Source organism: Myotis yumanensis, unplaced genomic scaffold (assembly GCF_028538775.1).
Source record: "Myotis yumanensis isolate MYYU_CA2020_CCGP unplaced genomic scaffold, mMyoYum1.0.hap1 SCAF_6, whole genome shotgun sequence".
Taxonomy (NCBI): domain Eukaryota; kingdom Metazoa; phylum Chordata; class Mammalia; order Chiroptera; family Vespertilionidae; genus Myotis; species Myotis yumanensis.
This window is the reverse complement of record NW_027223757.1, coordinates 91,882,618-91,903,208: the sequence shown is the minus strand read 5'-3', so window position 1 is coordinate 91,903,208 and position 20,591 is coordinate 91,882,618. Positions and strand designations below refer to the sequence as shown.

Sequence of the window (20,591 nt, the reverse complement as noted above, 5' to 3'; positions counted from 1 at the left end):
AGTCGGCGCTCAGCTGAGTTAGGAAGTTCATGACGGATGTCCACACCTTCATTAAGGTTTTACTTAGTAACTAAAGTTCTAAACTGGCCAAGGCTTCATCCTGTCACCCTCTCTCACAGGGATACTGTGTACTTGGGACCCAAGGAACACGGGTTTAGCTCAAAGGAGTGGTCCTCCCATGGTGGGATGTTAAGCATCTGTAGAAAAGATCTTTGATGAAGGGGGAGAGATGATGAGGCGCTACCTCCTGAGTCTGCTTCTTCCTGGTCCACATGGTAGCTAGCTGCCTGCGGACCCACCCACCTCCCTTAGGCCCAGCCCCGGTCACTGCTTCTCTCACCAGACTCCCGCCTCTGGCTGCTTTATCCAGGCTGCCACCACCCCGTGCTCCAAGCCTGGGGGAGATCCTGAGTTCTCGTTTGGAAATTTCCAGCTCTGCTTCTTTATCTTCCAGAATCTGAGAGTCTTTGGCCAGAGTCCCCTCCGAGACCCACTGTAACTCTGGTTTCTCTTTAGCTGAGCAGCTCCACACGGCTCCTTCACTTACCACCCTCCACGCCGCAGTCCCGTAGGCCGACTGCAGCTCTCCAGGCCGGTGGGGGCCGGGAGACAGGTCAGGGGTGGGTGCCCTACCTTTCCTGAGGATTCCCATGAGCTCACCATGTCTTCACTGTTTCATTGAGCACAACTAAGTGACAGAGTGGTGTCCATATGGGTCTTGCCTTCAAAGGTTTGACAGACCATCACGGTCCAGCATGGCCAGGGCTGGGTTTCAAAAACCACTGCACTCCAAGCCTCTGGGGCAGTAAGACGTCATACACAGGTTCCTTGAAGCTGGAGCTTGACGGGTAGCATTGGGTTTCCAGCTGGCAAGAACATGGTATGTGCCAGGCATGATGTGGCGTGGGTGTGTGATGGTGAGGTCAGAGGAGAAACATGAAATGTCGTTGAAGAGAAGGGCTCGGGACTGGCACAGAGGGCCACGGGTGCCGTGCTAAAGCGTTGGAACTTGCCCATCTGGTGTGGCTCAGTGGGTTGAGTGTCATTCCATGCAGCAAGAGGTCACCAGTTCGATTCCTGGTCAGTGCACCTGCTTGGGTTGCGAGCTCGATCCCCAGTGGGGGGGTGAGGGGCGTACAGGAGGCAGCCAATCAATGATTCTCTCATCATTAATGTTTCTATCTCTCTATCCCTCTCCCTCCCTCCCTCTATAAAATCAATAAAAACATTTTTTTTAAAAAAAGAATTGGGACTTAATCCTGTCGGACAATGGTTCAGGAGACGCAGTGAGGACGGATGGAGTTGAGGGAGGTTTCAGAAGTTTTATCCTCTAACAGGATCTGTGGCCTGTTAGGTGGGGAGGAGGAAAGAGCCCTTACAGAAATCCAGCCGGGGTTATGGAGCCACTGACCCGAGACGGAGCCCACAGGAGGAGGCAGGTCAGGAGGCCGTGTGGAGAGGAATGAGAGTTTGGTTGGGGGTCAGTTCAGCTCTCTTGGGAAAAGTGGGCAGAAATATAGGACTAAATAGAAGAGAGAGGAGGAAGCTGGAGATATAGATCTGAAGATCGGACACATCGACTTAGAGCGAGGAGCAAAGTGGGGGCTAGGGCTATAGCTTTGGGAGTCATGGCGCCCTGGTGGTGGCTGGAGCCCTGCCCCCACAACGTGTGCAGCCAGCGTGTCCAGTCCACACGACTGTCAGCAGTGACCCTCCAACACCCTGCAAATCGGAGTTCCATCCTCTCTACTCTGTGGATGAGGAAACTCAGCTATTGACGGGGCTGGAATTCAAACTTAGAACTTTCTGGCCACAAAGCCAGTGCTCTTCCCGTCACCCTTGCTGTCTCTGGGTGAGAGTCCCCAGGGAGGAAACGTAGTGTGTGACGTTGGAAGAGCCGAGCTAGAAGCACTGAAAAGGCCGGTGGAGGGAGAGCGGCGAGCAGGAGATTCGGGAGAAGGAAGGGCTCCCTAAGGGAAAAGGAAATGTCCCGAGAGGTCAGGCTAGATAAGGACTGATGGCAGCCGAGTGTGGAGATGTGGAGGAGGCTGAAGACCTAGCAGAGGGTGGCAGGGGGCCTGGGCCAGGCTGCCCTCGGGCGAGGGGTGAAGGGAGGCAGTGACATGGGGACAGAGCCGGGTGCTCCAAGAGCCGGAAAGACAAGAGGCAGCAGGGTCTGGGGAGCTTTGCTGCTGCTCTGGGTGCTGCAGGTTATACTGTATTCATAGGAGGAGAAGGATTAGGAGGGGATGATTGACAGCGCCAGCTCCCTGTAGGGACAAGAGAGGTGGGATGTGTCAGAATGGCCTTGGCCAGAAGGAAGGATCCCCTCCCAGCAGTGAAGGGAGGAAGGGTGAGGGATAGGAAGTCCACGCCAGATCGTTTCTGGCTCTGGCTGAGGTTGGCAGAGGGGAACCCGAAGTTTAGCAGAGCAGCTGTGTGGAAGGGGAGGGGGTGCAGGCTCGGGCAGTTTGGAGACTTGCCTTGGGATGTGGAGGGGTCTGGAACCACACAAGGGTGTTGATGCCAGTTGGCAGGTTGCAGATTTTTTTTTCCTTCATGGAAGCAGCCAGGGAGCAGGTGGGGAGAAGCAGGTGGTAAAGGGACTCAGGTGTGGGGTGGGCAGGGAGGAAGAGCTGGGAGCACACTGGGGTGAGGGGCCAAGGAGGGCACCCAAGTGGCCAGGGGCGAGGCTGGAGCAGGTGTGGGCAGCTTGGACCAGGCTGCCGCACCCTAACTCCTGGCAGGGCTGCCCGTGGACCCTTCTGTAAAGGCAAGACTAAGGGCTGTGGAGCAAGTTACTCCAGAATCCTGGGGTTGGAACAGACTCTGAGAGTGTGGCTTCCAATCCTCTGCCTCTATGGCCAAATGGCTCCTAAGCCATCCTGGCCGGTGGGGAGCATGGACCAACCAGGGTTAACCTGTCTGTGACTTAGCATGATCCCCCTCCCTCCTTCCCTTTCTTTTGCTGTTGTTCTGACTTCTGTCTTAAATTCTCTCTCCATTGGTCCATCACTGATTTTTCTTTGTATATCTATCTTGTCCACCTATTTTCCTGTTTCAGTGTCATCAGGATTCTCCTCAAATGCCTCCTTGTCCACGAGCCTCCTGGATGGTCACGTCCGTTTCCTCTGACTTTCTTTCTGCAGCACCTTCTGTCTGGACTGCTTAATGCCGCCTTCAGAGAGTCTGCTTTGCCGCATAACCCCTGTCTTCCTGGTAAGACTCGGCATCGGGGACTCGCCTTGTGATGCAGGGGGTCTGGGGCCATACACTCTTTGAGCGGGGTTCACGTTTTCTATTATGATTATGATTATGATTATGATTATGATTATGATTATGATTGCTTTTCTATATCCTAAGGGCCCAGGACAGTGTGTATTGGGGAAGGGTCTGAGATAAGAAACATATGCCACTTGATGGAAGGATTCGGTTCTCAGCAAATCATCAGGAAAAGGAAAAGCGAGAGCTGAAAGAAGGGGGGCTGCCCGCTCTGGGGGGACAGGCTAAGGAGCACTGACCAGGAGTCAGGCGTCATGGGAGACATGGACCTGCTCCTGGCTTTGTCTCTCAGGTATGTTGCGTGACCTTGGGCAGATCGTGTGACCTCTCATCAAGTCTCTGGAGTCCCACTGCTGCAGGTCCCCCAGAGCAAGGGCACCCTCTCCTGCCTCTAGTGTGGGAAGGGGCCAGCCTGCCCCGAATGATTACCCATGACAGTGACACGAATGTGCTGGGTCTCTGAGGAGTCGGAGGAGGCAGTATAGAGAAAGGAGGAGATATAGAAGCTTCAGGGTCAGGCCTGGGCCCAAGTCCTGTTTTGCCTCTTAGTTGGTCATCTGGGCAGGTTGAACTACTTGAACCTCAGTTTTCCCATCAACACAATGGGAATAACAATCTTGCCGAATAGACTTGTGGTGGAGTGCCTGGCACAGTGCCTGGCACATGGAAAGTGCTCAGTGAAGGGTAGCAATGAGCTCAGACTGGTGTCTCAGAGCTTCTGTGCCGTCACGTGGTAGGGAGAGTGGAGTTCTGGGGCTACCTTTCCTGGCAGGTGAGCTTCCTTCTAAGTCTCCAACCTGGAAGCACTGCAGACAAGGCAGCGTGCTGGAATGCATGGCATTTTTGGAAACTTCTCAGTAGGAATGTGTGACAGACAGGAACCTATTGGGGGGGCGTGGTGAAAATCAAGCCGAGCGGCTGCTGCGCGCACACCCCGTGGCATCCAAGTTGAGCCTGGGATAAGCTGCACCTTTACTATCAAACACTAGCCTTTGTCCCTTCCGAGAAATAGTGGAAATAACAACAATGGCCGCTGCCTAGTGAACGCCTACTGAGTGCATCGTTATCTTACGGAATTAGCAGCATATTTTAGGAGGTGGGCATTTCATTCCCATTGTTGGGAGAGAAAACTGAAGCTCGCTGAGACTGATAACCTACCTGAGTCACACAGCTGTGAAGTAGCCGAGCTGAGATTAGAACCCGATTTGCTTTCCTCTAGAGCCTGTGCAGTAGATGGTGACGTGTGCTTCACCTCTGGGTCAGATGGCCACACCCACTTCTAGATGGTGAAGCTGAGGCCCAGAGACGTAGAATAACTCACCAAGAACTGACAGAGGGAGGCCTGGCGGGAGCGCGCACGCCTGAGGGGAACATGGCCCCTAGGGGGGCGGGGTCCTCCTGTGCAGAAAGCTCCCCTGGAAAGTAGAAGAATCCGATCTTCGTGCCAGTGCAGGTCCCTCCCTGAACCCACTGGGTGGGAGCGGCCCCCACCTGACCTTCCCTTCAAAATCCAGATGGGCCTGGGGCGCTCTAGGAAAGAGATCGCAGAGTGACAAGGAGCAGTAAAGAGAGAGGCGAAAGGAAACGAACAAGCAAAGAACAGAAGGGAGGGAAAAAGGGGAGGAAACTGAAGCACAGAGAGGGGTGACCTATCCCCGGTCACAGCAAGTCAGAAGCATGAGTCAGCCCTGAGCCCAGACTCAGGAACACGTGGACCATTGAAGACAAGTGAGAAGACAGCTGTCTACAGCCAGGAAGGGGCCCTCGACCAGGAACCAAGTGGCCGGCACCGTGATCTTGGACTTCAGCCTCCAGAACTGTGAGAAATACGCATCTGTTGTTTAAGCTGAAATAAAAAATAAATAAAATAGATAGATGGCTGGGAAATGGTAGGGCCTGGCATTGATCTTGGGGAGTCTAGTTCCAACACACACATGTTCTCCATTAGACTAGACCCGTGGTCGGCAAACTGCGGCTCGCGAGCCACATGCGGCTCTTTGGCCCCTTGAGTGTGGCTCTTCCTAAGCCTTAGGAGGACCCTAATTAAGTTAATAATAATGTACCTACCTATATAGTTTAAGTTTAAAAAATTTGGCTCTCAAAAGAAATTTCAATCGTTGTACTGTTGATATTTGGCTCTGTTGACTAATGAGTTTGCCGACCACTGGACTAGACTGCCTGTTGAGGTAGGGCCACTAGACCCATTTCACAGATGGGGAAGCTGAGGAGCAGGGAGAAAAAGCAAAGGCTCGTGGAAGGAGACCTGGCAGCGCGGGGAAGTCCCTGAAGGAGGTGGAGCCCAGGCAGAGGTGTCCCTAAGCAGGATCAGAACCGCCACCTATCAACTAGGGGCCCCCAGGCCCAGTCTTCTCCCTGGACATTTACAGGGAAAACGAGAATGGAATGTATGTCAGAAGTATCCCAGAAGGACAGTGAGGCCCAAGAGCGAACTGCAGCCTGAGAGGTGAGTGTGGGAGGCCAGAGAGCCCAGGGACACTGTGCCCCAGCCGCAGGGTTGGCATAGGCTGCTGCTCTGCAGTACCGTTTGCAGGAGCCATCTCACTGTCCCTTGTCACCTTCCTGAGGCACGATCCAGTCGGGAGTCCCTGCAGAAGTGGACGGTGCAGAGGGCAATGTGACCAGCAACCCGATTCGCTGTGCCCCGGTGACACGAGCCTGCCCCTGCTCCGGTCCAACCCTCGGAAGGGCTGGCGGTGGCTGGAACCAGGCTGGATGGCGGGAGCAGGCGGGACCTGTCCTTTCTGCCCAGATGCGGAGGAAGCTCGCCTGGTGCAAGAGGAGCAGAGGAAACAGGAAAAGCCGGCAAAGGAAGGGGGAAAGGAAAGGAGAGTAAGACACCAAGGCTCCTGGAGACACGGGCTGAGGTGGGATAGCCCGCTCAAGCCCCCCGCCCCCTCAGCCAGGACAATGTCCACACTCAGAGGCCCAGGACGTCACCCTGAACTGGAGAGAAGGTCTGAGATAACCTATTGATCCGCCCCCACAGAGTCCTCTGTGCCCATCACTTGCTTCACAGGGTGGCTGGAGCCCTCCTCCCTGGGACCCAGAGAAGCTCAAGGCACAGTACACTCTCCCTTTCCCCACCCTGGGCGCTCCTCTGCTCTCTCCCCTTTCCCCCTATAGATCAAGCATCATCTGGCAACCTACAATTCTTTCTTTTTTTCCTCTTAAAAATCACTCTCTTGTTTGGGCAGAGAGGATGGCAAGTTTGCACTTGCCCTCCAGCCCTGCACATAATTGGTGGCAGCAGGCGAAGCTGCCGCAAGGGGAGGGGTTTGTGAATGGAATGAAGGAGGGAAGTCCTAGAACCACAGGGCTGGAAGGGACCTTGGAGGTCATCTGACCAACATCTCTGTGGCCTCCACACCATTCCCATGATCCCTGTGCTCCCATCCCAACCACCACCTTTCTCCCCAGGTAGGGAGCTTCCCAAGCCTCCTCCCCCGGCGTCCTCAGGGCACTGTGTCCTGGCCACCACTGAGCTCATCCGTCTCGTTTTCTAGATGAGGACACTGCGGCCCACTGAGATGGGACTTGCCCAAAGGTAATCTTCACCCAGGATGGAGCTGAGACAGGAACCCAAATGATGGAGTCTGTTTCCCTCCTCCCCCGGGTCCACTCCATCCCTGGAGAAGAAAGGGCTCAGTTCTCCCCGGGGCTGAGGAGACCTTGACAAAGGCTGCCTGTCACCCAGCAGATGGGGGCTGCCAGTGTCAAAGGTCTAAGAACTGAGTTATTTTCAGGGAGATCCTGTTATTGTCCCTTCCTGCTGCCCTGAGGGCTCTATGAGGTTAGATGGGTCCCAGTTGGCTCCGAACCATAATTTTCTGACAACTCCATCAGACTGAAGCCCGTAGTCCAAGAAAGCCCTCCCCACCTTTCAGGTTCTGCTCTCCTCCTTCTTTCTGCTCAGGGGTGAGGGGATGCAAAGCTGTGAGTGTGTCTGGAGGCGGTGGCCACGGTTCAGGGACACTGCTCCTTCGGCATACTTTGCCCTGCTTTTTTAAATCGCATTTGCCTTTCCTCAGCTGCCCCTGTAGTTGGAGGGATAAAGGACTAATGGGCTGGTCAGGACCATATCTTTTCTTTTAATTGATTGGGGTGACATTGGTCAACATGAACATGTAGGTTTCAATGTTACAAGATCTGTATATTGCACCCTGTGCCTACCACCCTCCAGGACAGGTCTGGAGGAGCGTTGGACAAGCGCTGTCTTTGCATTCACACACGAGGCAGAGCTCTGTCGCTTAGCTTTTCCCCTGTGCTGAGCGCATTAGAATGTTGGACATGTGCGCCCAGGTCTCTTCCGGGAGGGTGGCTCAGTGGGCTACCTTCAAGGCCTTAACTGCAAAGGAGTTGGCCCTGGAGCTGGCAGGTTTAGCTGGGGGACGGCTGCTTTCTTCTTGGTCCTCAATTAAAGTGGATTCAGCACCACAAGCGGGAACTGAGTCCTGAGGATGAGGCGTGTGGTGGAGTTGGGAGGGCGTGAGTCGGCCCGTTTTCGAGCTGTTCGGTTTTTCGAGGTCCTGTGTGGCTGTGTCCCCCGTGTCGGCGGACATGCCCGGGCGCCCGTGCGGTCCTGCCCGCCCGTCTCCCCGACACCCCTCGCTCTTTGTCTCCTCGTGGAGGTGTGCGTGCAAACCTGCGCCGCACGGCCCTCATCGCGTGCGAGTGCGGGGGCGCACCCTGAGCCCCCACTCTTTCCGCGGGGAGAGAGGACGAGCCGGAGCCGGGTGCTGTTTGGTCTGGAGCCGAGCGGGGTTTGCATTGATCCATTGATTGTGCGCGGTCTGCGCCTGACCTCCCTGCTCCCGGGGAAGCCGTCTCCATGGAGACCGGGCCCGCGCCCCCAGCCCGGATTGTAAATTCCTGCAGGCTGCGGCCCGGCAGCTGGGGAGGGGGCCGCGCCCGGCGCACGGGGGGAGCGGCCGCCGCGCCGAGGCCCCATTTGAAAGAAAAAAGGGCACGAAAAAGGAGGTGGTGGAGGAGGAGGAGGGGGAGGAGGAAGAAAACGAAAAGGAGCGAGGAGAGGAGGAGAAAGAGGAGGAGGAGGAGAAAGGCGAAGAAAAAGAGACGGAGCCCGAGAGACGGAGAAAGAGCGAGAGAGGAAGAAAGAGGCAGAAAGGGCGTGTTTCTGGCGCTGCGTTTCCCCTCCCCTTTCTCAGGTCCCTCGCCCGGGCTCTGCGCTCTCTCGGGCTGCAGCTCTCTCCGGGCGAAGCTGGAAATTGGGTGGGATTCTGCCGAGCAACCCCGCCGCCGCCGCCGCCGCCAGCACAGCCGCTTGGAGGGCGGGGGTTCCCTCCGTCCGCGGCTCGGGCACCCCCAGCCTCGCCGCGCTCTCCGCCTCGCTCTTCCCGGCGTCGGGTCGGGAGAAGCCGGCAGTGTCGGGAGCCTCCAGCCCGAGTGCCGACCCGCGCCCCGCACCCGCCGCCCCCGGCCGGGGCCCCGGAGGGGCGCCCCTCCCCTCCCCCTCCGGCGCGCGGGGGCCCGGCCCGCTTCCGCCCTCGGAGCGGCGCGCCCGGCCCCGGCCGCCGGCCCGGGAGCGCCAGCATGGGCTCGCGGCGCCTGCCCGGGCTCTGCCTGCTCGTCCTGCTGGCCCACGCCCGCGCCGCCCAGCACAGCAGAGCCGTGCAAGGTAAGGAAGGAGGGCGCGGGGCTGCGGGGCCCGAGGGCGGGGGCGCGATTTCCGAGGGGCAGGGCAGGTGCTGGGAAGCGTGCTGCTGTCAGGACCCGCTCGGTGCACCCCCCCTGCCCCCCAGTGGGGACCTGACCTCTGGGCGCTGTGCCCCAGGCGAAAGGCTAGAAGAGCCAGGGGTGGCACGGGTGAGTGGGAAGTTTGGGGAGTCCTGGGCAGCCGTGATCACGCACCTCGGAATTCTTCCTATTTCACTGTCACCCCAGCATCTTCGAAAACCTCTGTCCTCCAGAAGTCTGAGATAGAGTCTTCTCTCAGGCAGCGCCTGGAGAGGCGAGAAGGCAAACTTTTCAGCCATGCCATAGACTCCTTCCCCTAGCCCCCAGCCCTCCTGCAAAGTGAGACAGAAATTTTGAAGTAGTTGTCTTATCAGTAGAAAAATGTTCAAGCAAACTAGGATCTTTTATGCAAAAGGCAACTCCTCTCTCCCTGGATGGCAGGGGGCTGAAGATGAGAAGAAATCTCTGTGACTGCTACCGGGCAAGAATGTGGAGTTTTCTGCCTCTGTGAGGGGAACTCTCGCATCTTGCATGGCTTTCATTTCTTATCATAATATTTATTTATTAAGGCCTCGGGTTTCCAATTCCATTCAAATCCAGGTCAGAATTGCATTAAAATAACAAAGTAAAATTCCAGGCTGGGGAGCTCTGACAGATCCCTCTAGGAATTAAAGAGAGCAGCGGGGAGGCCCTCCCGCCCCCACCCCTGACCCCAGGATCATTGCTTGGCCAGTCCCCGGGCTGGGCTGGCAGGAACCGGGCTGGTGGACTGCAGTTCTGTTTGGGACAGCCTCCCCCGCCCCCCTTGACCCCGCTGCACCCTATATGCGCAAAAAAGAAAACTCCTCCTGGCAAGGCTTTGCCCAGGAGGGTGTGATGCCTCTGCCTGTTCTCCCAAGGGCTCCTGAGGCCAAGCTGGGGAGTGGAGGTGGCCGGGCCCGAAGGGAAAGTTGAACTTGGGAGCTGGGGAAGCCTGAGTCTCCGGTCGTCAGGTCGCTGTGTCCGGGAGCCTGAGCGCTTGGTTCTTAAGCTGCTCTTTGTACTGGATGGGCTCCCTCTCTGCTTAAAGGAAGGTGCTCTACCAGTGCTCTTCATCCCTCCCCAAACACTGCCTCTTCAGCTACCCCTTCCTCCTCCAACGCGTCCTTTAGCAGAACCAAAACTCAAGAGACCCTCAGCTGTCAAACACCAGACCCCACCCCCAGCCCTTCCAACCCCAAACTGCTTCTGTTCCCCTCCTGGCTCCAGACACCCACTCCCACCGCCACCCCCAGCCCGAGCAGCCCCTCTCCCACCGTGGATTTGCTTGTGTTTTCATAAACAAAGCTGGCTTTTGTAGTGCGTGCTGACTTACTCATAACATGGAATTAGCTCGGGAGTTTAGTCTGAAGGAAGGAACAGATTTCGAGCGGTAATCTCGAGACAAGATAAGGGCCTCTTTCAAGTTGGAGCCAGTGTCTGTAGTGGCCGAGTAAGACTGGGGGTTGGGGGGGAGGAGAGAAAGCAGTATATTCATTCAAGGGGGTTCCTGGGGCAGACGGAGACGCCTAAAAGGGACAGGTGCCATCAAGCCAAGGCTTCCAAGCCTGGGAGGTCAGCCCATCATTCAGGGGCAGGAGGACTCAGAGTCCCTCCAAGGCACTGTTAGGCTCACTCTTTCCTGGAACACCCTGCTGGGTTGGGCGGGGGTGGGGGGGGATGGGGGGGTGCAGTCAGAGAGGAGGCCCCTGCCCTCAAGGAACTTACACATAGTTTTGTTCACTGCTTATCTCACGTTGGGGCCACACTTACTCCAACTGGGCCATAGTTCGCTTTGCATCTTCCTTCCTGCTGATCCCTGCGTCTGGCTGAGCGTAGAATCGAAGCCTATCATTCCAACTACCTTTGACCCTGCTATTCAGGAAATGTATCAACCTAGTCTTCCAGAGATTTCCAAACAGCAGCTTTGCTGAGTTAGAAGGATGTCGCTAGACCCAAATCTGCAGGCCAGTGCTGCAGGAGGGACAAGCATTGACCGGGCAGGGCAGCCTTACTCACAGACAGAATGCTGTGGACATCCCTGGCTCCCAAATATATCTCCTGGGTCTCGCCAGTTCCATAGAGCGTGCCTTTAATGCCACATCCTTTTAAATGAAGCTCTAGCAGGTCTTTAAAATGCAGATATCCTTGGCAAGTATCTTGTCCAGTTACTGTACCTCTAGGGATATCTGCATCTCTGTCCCTTTTCTCCGGAGGTGGGTAGGGGTGGGGGGACAAAAATGGTGTGGAGTGGGGAAGAGGCGAGGGACAGGGAAGGGAGCCGAGTGTGCAGGTGAGCATGTGTGCGTGTGCGTGCGTGGGTCATCAGGATCGCCCACAGGTAACCCGGCTGGGGCCTGTGTGCACTGTGACGGATGTTTCAGTGTTGCTGAGACTGTGGATGAGTGGTGGGTAAGCTGTGGGACTGGGGTGAGTGCGCAGGAGGGTACATGGTTTTGAGTGTTTTTCAAGTGCCTGTCTGAGTATTTTAAAGTAGACAGACTGGATAACCAAGATAATTGTTAACTTAAAAGCATTAATTTGCTTTGGGGGGGGGGGGGGGGCGCGGTGCAGCAGTGGTTAAAAAGGCCTAATCCTGGTGCAGGGCTCAGGTTACAGCTGAATGAAAGGTCTCCTGGCCTCGGGGAAAATGTGTCCCCAGGAGGGGCTGGAGGGAGAGCCAGCCTGGCCGCTTAGTTACCTGGTTGTTTTCTCTCCTCATTAGGGATAGAATTTTGATAAAGTCGTGTATTTAGAGTTTCCAAGTAACGCCGTCCCCGGGGCCGAGAGCGTTCATCGGGCGGCAAACAGTGTCTCTCTGTCTCGGTGCGTCTCCCGGGTCTCTGTCTGGGTGTGTGTGTCTCTCTTTCTTTCCCCCACCCCTTTCTTCCTCTTTAATGTGGCTGTTTCCTCTCCTCCCGCTTCCCTGGGCTCCTGTGGCCAGCTCTTACAGTGAGGGGACTGTTCCTCCGAGCCCCTCCCTCCAAAATATGAAATGAAAACCATAACCGTGTCAGCGGGCGAGGGTGGCCCCATGGGCAGCCGGCTAATGCCCATGCCCCGTCCAGGCCACTGGGAAGAGAGTCACTCCCCACTCTGGGAGCCTGGTCTTCAATCCAGCCCCCCACCCCATCTTTCCAGAGGGTAGAGAGGGGCTGGACTGCTTAGAAATTCCTCAGGAATCCCTTTGACCTCTCCTCTCTCAGTGACATGTCCCGTGGGGGGTGGGGTTGGAGAACTTTTCCAATTCATCTCCCTGAGTCTCTCCAGGGTGGAAGGAGAGAGAGGGGACTAGAAGGCACAGGAGCCAGAAGTTCCGCAGGCAGAGAAAGAAGAAAGTTATCAGCAACTCCTAAATGAGATTATTTTCTGAAACCTTCAGGAATCTGAGAGCATGAGAACCGGTTTGAGATGTGAGCGGCTGGGACCTGTTGTAAAAGGAGCCGGCCCTGGGTGTGAGTTTGGGAATGCGAGGTGAAGTGTGCATTCACTGGGGGGGTGGGGGGGTGGGTGCGTGCGTGCATGCCCGTGTGTGCACGCCTATGTGTGTGTGCATGTGCCTGTGTGCGCGTGCGTGTGCATGCTTGTGTGTGCACGTCTGTGTGTGCGTGCGTGTGTGTGTGCATGCGTGCGTGCATGTGTGTGTGTGTGTGTGTGTGTGTGTGTGTTGCTCCTGTGAGAGGAAAAAGGAAGCGGGGCAATGTGTATTTTGTTTTCGTTGGAAGAGTGAAGAGGTGGAATGGCTCGGTCCGGTGCCGGGGACGGGGTGGGGGAAGGCACTGGTGGCTGCAGCCCCTCTTGAGGAGACGGGGGTGGAAGAGTTGCTGCCTGAGCCCCCCCAGTCCTGCCCTGGCTCTGGTCCCCGCGTGTCAGGGTGTGGGCCTCCTTTGATGTCCTGTACCCCTAGCACATGACCACTTACAAGAAAGAGTCCCTGTCAGGGCTGGAAACGGCAGAGCCGCTGTGAGGCTGGCAGTGCCCGCAGGAGGCCCGATGAGGGGACCGCTTCGGCTCAGCTATGAGACCGGTTCTGGGAGCAGAGAGACTGCTGGTCTTGGGGGAAAAGTGAGACCACCGCCAGTCCAGGGATGTCTGAGGGAGAGAGGAGCGAGCCACCGAGGCTAAGAGGGGACATAAGCCCTCAGCCTGTCTCCAGTGGCCCCTCTGTCACCAGACTGGCCGCTCTCCTCCTCCCGTGCCCACGTACTGACAGCCCTAAGTGGCACCGGGTGGGAGTGTGGTGCCAGGGATTACACAGACGTAGAGCCTACGGATTGAGGCTTCTGAGGAAATCATTGACATGCTCCTGCTCACTTGTAAAATGGGCTCGAGTAGGCTCTTTCAGCTCCGAGACTGCGTGTATGGAAATCTGTCCACGAAGGCAGAAGGCACCTTCGCAAGCCTCCTGCCTCCTGGGCTTCTCACCCACATCTCAGCTCTCTTGTCCTGGGCCCCGCCCTCCTACTCTTCCTTTCTTCCCCGACCCCATGTCCTGGGCCTCGGCATCCTAATGGCTCCTGCTCCCCGTCAGCGGGGCCTTTCCCCGGCACGGGGCTCTGCAGAACAAGTGTCTGTGTGTGTGGATGTGTGTGCATCCTCAGCGCCGGGGAGCGGAGCTGACGTGTTTGTGTTCTGGGAACTCAGCACCTGGGTGAGGCCCGGCCGGCCCTGCTCTCTTGCCTCGGATCCTCCCCCTCAGACCAGCCCCCTGCTTTCTGCTCCAGCCGGGGCGTCTCCCCTCTCCAGACCAAGGCCCTTTTAGTGTTGCCACTGGACGCTTCGATCGGCCCCACGTGTGGGATGATAGCTGGACAGGGCGCTGCGGCTCTCACTCTTCCCTCCGGTTTCCCTGTGGCTGTAACCATCGCCCTAGAGAGCTGGGGGTTGGTGTCTGAGTCCCGGGCCAGGGGCTGTTGGCATCTGGTCGCTGACGGGGACAAGCTGGGGAGAGACGTGGGCAGAAGATCCAGAATAAGGCACGAGACTTTAGGAGCCCCCGGGTGAGGGTGGGGTGCCAGGGTATGTGGACATGGGGGTGGGGTGGGAGAAGGGGGGTGCCTAGAGGGTAGCCCCTGGGGAGCAGGTTTACAGAGAGGACGTTTTTACAAGTTTCTAATTATATTTATTTGGAGTTTTCCTCTGGCGGTTTGAAGCTGTTAACAGCAGGAACCTGTATCCCTGGTGTTTGTTTTTGTTTCTAACCAGCTGCTTGGCCCAGCATAGTGAATCCAAGGGCAGGAGACACCTGCCCCCTGCCGCACTGCCCACCCTTCCTCCCTGCAACTCCGCGTGCACCACCCTCCTCCGTACACCACCCACCCTGCCCCTCTCCCCGCCGCCCGTGCCCGCAGCCTCCAGGCCACGGCGTGCCTGCTGCTGATTTCCTACCATGCACCGGCGCTGGCTTCACCCGGGGCTAAGTGCTGAGGTGGGTGGGAGGAGGCGCAGAGATGAAGCATGGGTTCCCCCCTCCGGGATCACAGTGTGTATGGGGAGCACGGGCAGGGAGCACTCGCTATTTGCTCTTTCCCCTCCTTCCCTCTCTGGGCCTGTTCCTTATCTGCATGTCAGGCAGGACCGTTTGAGGACCAAATAAAACAACCCCCGGGGAAGAGCTGTGCACACTTCATGGAGCCACACGTCACCCGACCGCATCGTTCTCTATGTCGCTCCCATCGGTGTAGAGAGGTTCACTGGTCATCGTGGAACTGGATCCTGCCTCAGTCCACTGCCCACTGCCTGCCCCTCTCCGTGTCCTGTTCTCCCCTCCACCTCCAGGACTCCCCTGTCCTCTCCAGGCTCTGACTCAAGGTTGCTGGGTTAGTTCACACTGGAAGGGAGAACATTCTTGTCCGTTTAAAGGTACATTCAAATGGGCGAGGACCTGGATTAGGGATAAGGTCGGACCTCAAAGAGAAAGGCATCGGGATGATGGGTGATGAGGCTCAGGCTCAGCCCACTCCCTTCCAGGCACCACTGCTTTTGTGAGAGGGAAGAGTACTGCCCTGGCTGGTTTGTCTCAGTGGATAAAGTGTCGGCCTGCGGGCTGAAGGGTCCCAGGTTCGATTCCAGTCAAGGGCACATGTCCCGGTGGTGGGCTCGATCCCCAGTGGGGGGCGTACAAGAGGCAGCCGATCAGTGATTCTCATCGTTGATGTTTCTATCCTCTCTCTCTCTCCCTGAAATCAATAAAAACATTTAAAGAAGGGGGAGGGGAGGGTACTATTTTAAAAAGAAGCAAGTACTCTGCCTCCTCTCCTTCGGGTCATCTGTGTGGTTCCTGGAGTCTCCAGGCCCCGCTCCCCGGCCTGGGCCCTGTCCCGGCTCCAGCTGAGGCAGCAGAGGCTCAGCCGCTCCACATGGGGAAGGCACATGGAGAAGCCAGCGGGGAGCCAGGCTCCGCCCGCTTCCCTACTTGCCCTTGTGGAGGTCGAGCGGATGTGCGCATAGGCAGGCACGTGTGCACACGCTGCGGGCGGGGTGTCAAGCGAAGCTGGGCTGCTTCTGTTTCGGTGCGACGCAGTGGGGGAGGCAGCCTGGAGGAACGGACGAGGGAGCCGGCCGGGAGCAGCAGGGCTCCCGGTGCCCTGTCACCGAGGGTGGGACATCTACCTGACAAGGATGCTCTGAAGAGATGCCTGAGCAGCCAGCTCACCTGAAGACCCTGAAACCCTATGATTCTGCAGGAGCCCCTAGGAATCCTACCCTAGATTCACGGGTCCCAGCTTTGCCGGCTTCCGCAGCGCCAAAGGGATGCCTGTAAGCAGGTATCCTACCTTCTCTGAGTTTCCTGTCTTGCTACCCTTAAATTAAGACTAAAATTCCTGGGATGCCCTCCATCCAGAACAGCTGCGGGGTCACAGGAGAGTAAAGAGCGAGCTTTTCCTCTGCGGTAACTTAGAACAGAGAGGATGCCACGAATATGGACCTCATCCCCTCACCCACCAACCTGTCTACCCATCTACCCATTCATCCATCCACCATCCATCCGTCCGTTTAACAAACATATACTAAGTGCCTTCAGTATATGAGCTGCCTTGTTCACTGCTGAATGAATATGCTCAACCCTTCAGCTGCTCGGTAGGTTTCAAAGACTCAGAAGCCGTGGTCTCGGGGAGCGTACAGCTTCAGTGGGGAGAGAACTAGAAGTTACACAAGGGCACATGGTAGCATATAAGAGGGATCACAGGATAGCGGTTGGTTAAGTGGCCAGAGAACCTGACAGTAAAAGCCTTAGGAGTGAAGAGGAGTAACAGATCAGAGAAGGCGGGACAGCCGCCAGTGGCGTCCAGCAGCCCCGGATCTGGTCCTCAGTGCTGGGGGGCACCTGGCGGCAGTGAAGGAGAGGAGAATGGAGGAGGGGCGTAGGCAGGTCCCGGGCTCACCTGGCGGGGGCAAGGAGGATGCCACAGCCGTGCGGGCACGCTAGGACGCCAGGCCGGCTGCTTTGGACCTTGCACTGGGCCCAGCAGATTTGCCCCTAACCACCCAGCACTGGGAGTGGTTGGGTAGCTACTGTGGTGATGTGCGGGTGCGTGGGGTGCCTGCCGCCTGCGTTCCCGTCTGGGTCCATTTGCCGCTGTTCCTGAGCTGGACCTGGGAAAGGTCGCCGTGATGAAGTGTTTCCCTGAGCCGTCCTGCTTCTCCTTCGGAGTGCGCCTCCTGTACACACCCCAACCAGGAATCAAACCCACAACCTTCTGGTGTCAGGGCAACGCTCCAACCAGCTGAGCCCCCGGCCAGGGCGAGGTGCTATTATCTTGATTCCCATTTACAGAGGAGGCAGCAGGGGGGTTGAGAGGCTGGCCCGGGACCAGCCATGGGCGCTGGCATTGGAACTGACACGGTACCACTCCAGAGCCCCTTTTCTCAAACTCTGTCCTGTTGCTGCCCCAGGCTCCGCCCAGCCTGAGCAGTCTGTTCACATCACCTGCCTTGGGAAAGGAAGCTAGACAGCAACGCAGCTTCCCCCTGGACACCTGCCAGCGGGTGGAGGAGGGTGCCTGGACCGTCACACTTAAGGCCCCCGGAACCCCGTGCGGCCGGTGCTGAGAACCGTTGGCTAAAGCAGCCTCACCCCGCAGTGTGCACTGTCGGACCAGCTAGGAAACGCCTGCACCTGGGCGCAGGCTGATACCCTCGCTGGGCTGTCCATGGGCCCCGTCCGGACACGCTGTGGGCGGGCAGGTGTGGGAGGAGCCCTGAAAGAATGAACTGGCCGAGGACGAGGCCTGGAGGTACTCCGGGGCCCTATTTCCGAGCTCTGGCTTCGGCCTGCTCTGCTTTGAAAGGTTCCGTCCAAATAGTCCCTTCCTCAGTGAGTGACCAGCCAAGTGTGAAGAGTGGTACCTGCCTCCCGAGAGGGCTTCAAAGCCTTAGCAAAGAAATTAAAATGAACAAAAGCCTTCGCAGAGCAGGGCAGCAATAGCCTTGAGTGAGCGAGGCCCGCGGAGGCCCCCGGACCAGGAACATGGCAGGAAGAGCTTTTGGGGAGATGGTGTGAGCTGGGTTTGGGGAGCTGGGCACAGTGTGGCTGGAAGAGAGGGAGCACCTTAGTTGTGAAGAACGAGGTGTGTGTGGATGTGCAGGGAGAGGGGTTGGCATTGTGAGCAGGAGCCGAGGCCGTGGGGTCCGACGGCGGGCGAAGCCCAGCTGCTGGGAGAGTCCCGAGGCTCTGCAGGGGCCTGGGCTGTGCAGCAGCAGCGGGGGCCACTCTAGGGCTGTGAGCACTGACTTGGAGGCAAAGGGAAGGGCCGGGAGCCCGAAGGCCCCATGCTGACCTTACTGGCGCACCAACTGGTTCAAGACAGGCGTGTACCCCCGCTGTGGCCTGCAAAAGGGGCTCCCCGTCACCCTGCGGAGCCGCCGGGGGCAGATGGAGAGAGCTCCCAATGGGTGGACAGGCTGGTTCTCCGTCACTGGGATTGTCCGATGCCCCTGCCCGCCTCTAAGACTCACAGGGTTACCACAGGGAAGGGGGCGATCATCCAGTCCCCGTCCTGCAGGGACCCCACAAGAACAGATAACACTTAGCCTTGAGCCACGCCACATTTGGAATTCTTTGTTAAAAGTATCTTTCCCCACCGAGGAGGGTATGTGTAAATGTGGGGACAGAGTAAGAACCAACTCTGGGCGCCTTGTTTTTCTTCACGATTCACCACACGTGGTATTTCCTCTCTCCTGCTAACATTTATCCCATCTCCAAAACTCCGCTGGAACCCCACTCCTTGGGGGAGTGCCTTTGGCCCACACAGGCCCAGGGGACTCCCCGATCCAGAGCTCCTGGAGCAGCGCCAGGTGCCGGAAATGCTCCGTACCTGTGCTGTCCGCTCTGGCAGCCTTCGCCACTGTGGCTAACGCTAGAGCCACGAAGGAACTGGATTTTAAGTTCATTTAAATGTCAACAGCCGCCTGTGCCTCGCGGCTAACACCTTAGGCGGCATGGTCCTTGAGCACCTGTTGGCTGCACAGTGAGTTAATCCTTCCCAGCATCTCCAGGGGACCTGCTATTTGCCAGACACTTGACAGACATGATCTAGTTCTCATGAGGAGGCACTGTCACCCCCATTCAAGGAGGAAGGAATAAGAGGATGAGAAACCTCCCTAGAGTGGTAGAGCTGGACTGGAGTCTGGGGCTGACCCGCAGTGGGGAACATGGCGCGTGGGATTGGAAGAGAGTTGGAGGGTGGAGTGTGGAGCTGACAAGCCCAGGAGATCTGGGGCAGGGCTTGGGGCTCTCCCACATTTCACTTCCCTTCTTAGCTCCAGGAACCTCCTCAGTCCTGCGCCCTCAGTGCTTCTTGAAATAGGAAAGCAGAGGACAGCCAGCTGTTTGAAGCTGGACTCATGGGTGCCTGTTATTGCTGGTCCCCGTGTTCATCCATTCAGTGAAAAATATATTAAGCATCTTAAGGATTTGGGTTCAAATAGTTCAGTGATAAAGCTGAGAATCTGCATTTTAACAAAAGCCAGGCAGTTCTATGATCCACCGATTGCACTTGGAAGTTATAGTTCTTTATATTTATAGTCTTTTATATATTTTTTACTTGGTTTCCCAATTGCAGCCAGGAGTAGCCCCTTCTCCCTTCAATCGTCCCTTTAGCAGATTCGCAAGCCTGGCTGCAGACTCGACTCACTGGAGCGTCAGGAAAAGCTGGGGGCCAGGCCCCAGCCCAGGCCAGTGGCCAGAATCCCGGGGTGGGGGTGCTTGGGCATCTCCTGGGGGAGTTGACCCTGACGTGCAGCCAGGGTCGAGGACCAACCTCCTCTGATGCCTTCGTGGCGCTCAGCCACATCCTGCTTCATGTTTCTTATCGGTCTCCTTTTGGGTGGGCGGAGTCACCTCCAAGCCTCCACACCTTCACCTTGCCTAGCAGTTTCAACTGAATGAAACACTTTCCCCTTTTTCAGTTCAGCTTTGGGCGCACCAAAACATTGCCCCGGGAGAGGCGGTCTTTTGCCAAAAGGGGACCAATGATGCTTTCCTCTGTCCTTTCTGAACCACCCTCTTTTTGCTGGGTCTTAGGTGGCCTCCCCCTTAGCATAGCTTTGTGAGTAGCACCTCCTGTCAGAGGGTCAGGCGAGGAGGGAGCGCTGAGGTGAGATGAAAGAGCTCGGGCGGTGGGATGATGGGCCTGCCTGGGTCAGCCGGAGAGTCAGATTCCAGGTGCTGGTGCCAGCCCGGCCAGCTTCCGGTGCCTACGGCACGGACGGCACAGGGGCCGAGGGAAACCTTCCAGGATGGAAGTTCTCTCCTCAAAGGATTCCTGGCGCCATAGTGGGCAAGTGGAAGCAGGTCTGGTTGCAGGTAGAATCATGAGGCAAGTGAGGATTTCTCAGGTGCTCCGTCCCCCTGGCTTCCCCTTTAATTACCAGTGGCCTGGACCCTGCCCCTTCCCAGAGGTCACTGCCTACATGCCTTCTCTCGCCCCCTCCCCCCAAGCCTGCTCCTAACTCACGCCAGGCGGAATATTTCTAGTCAAGTGAAGTGTGCCACCCAGTCCAAGGGTTCTTGTTTGTTTTTAAATCAAAGAGGAGTGTTTCAGATGATGGAGTTCTACCTGTCATTGTGGATTAAGCATTTCTGAGGGAAGTGGGTTTTCTTCTGGATTCCTGGGATCACATTCGGGCCACTCTGAAACCAGAGGGGTGTGGGGGGGCACCTGCTTCAGGAGGAGTCACTGCCTCTCTTTGGGAGGGAAGGGGGGTTTGCCATTGGGGGCCACGTCAAGGTGCCCTTGGGAGGCGCCGGCAGGGGTCTCACGCGCGCCCTCTGCCCCGCCAGATGTGGACGAGTGTGTGGAGGGGACCGACAGCTGCCACATTGATGCTCTCTGCCAGAACACCCCCCGGTCATACAAGTGCATCTGCAAGTCTGGCTACACAGGCGACGGTAAACACTGCAAAGGTGAGGCTGGGAAGGCACCTGCAGAGGGGAAAGCGGTGCTGCCCTGCCCAGGGGCTGCACTGCATGACACTAAGGCCTGCAGTCGCACTGGCGTGGGGAGGGGGCTGATGGAGGCGGGGAGGGGAGGAGCCATTTCTTCCCAGAGAGAGCGCCATTTTCTAATTTGCAC

General features: G+C 57.2%; 1 protein-coding gene across 1 annotated transcript in view; it reads left to right on the top strand.

The window, feature by feature from the left end:
* The first annotated feature begins 3,536 nt into the window (after positions 1-3,536).
* SCUBE3 (signal peptide, CUB domain and EGF like domain containing 3) overlaps positions 3,537-20,591 on the top strand; it is a 40,276-nt gene continuing 23,221 nt past the window's right edge. The window contains exons 1-3 of the mRNA XM_070419137.1: positions 3,537-3,574; positions 8,124-8,938; positions 20,270-20,422. Of these exons, the coding sequence (XP_070275238.1) occupies positions 3,537-3,574; positions 8,124-8,938; positions 20,270-20,422 (1,006 nt within the window). The remainder of the gene's footprint in view (positions 3,575-8,123; positions 8,939-20,269; positions 20,423-20,591) is intronic.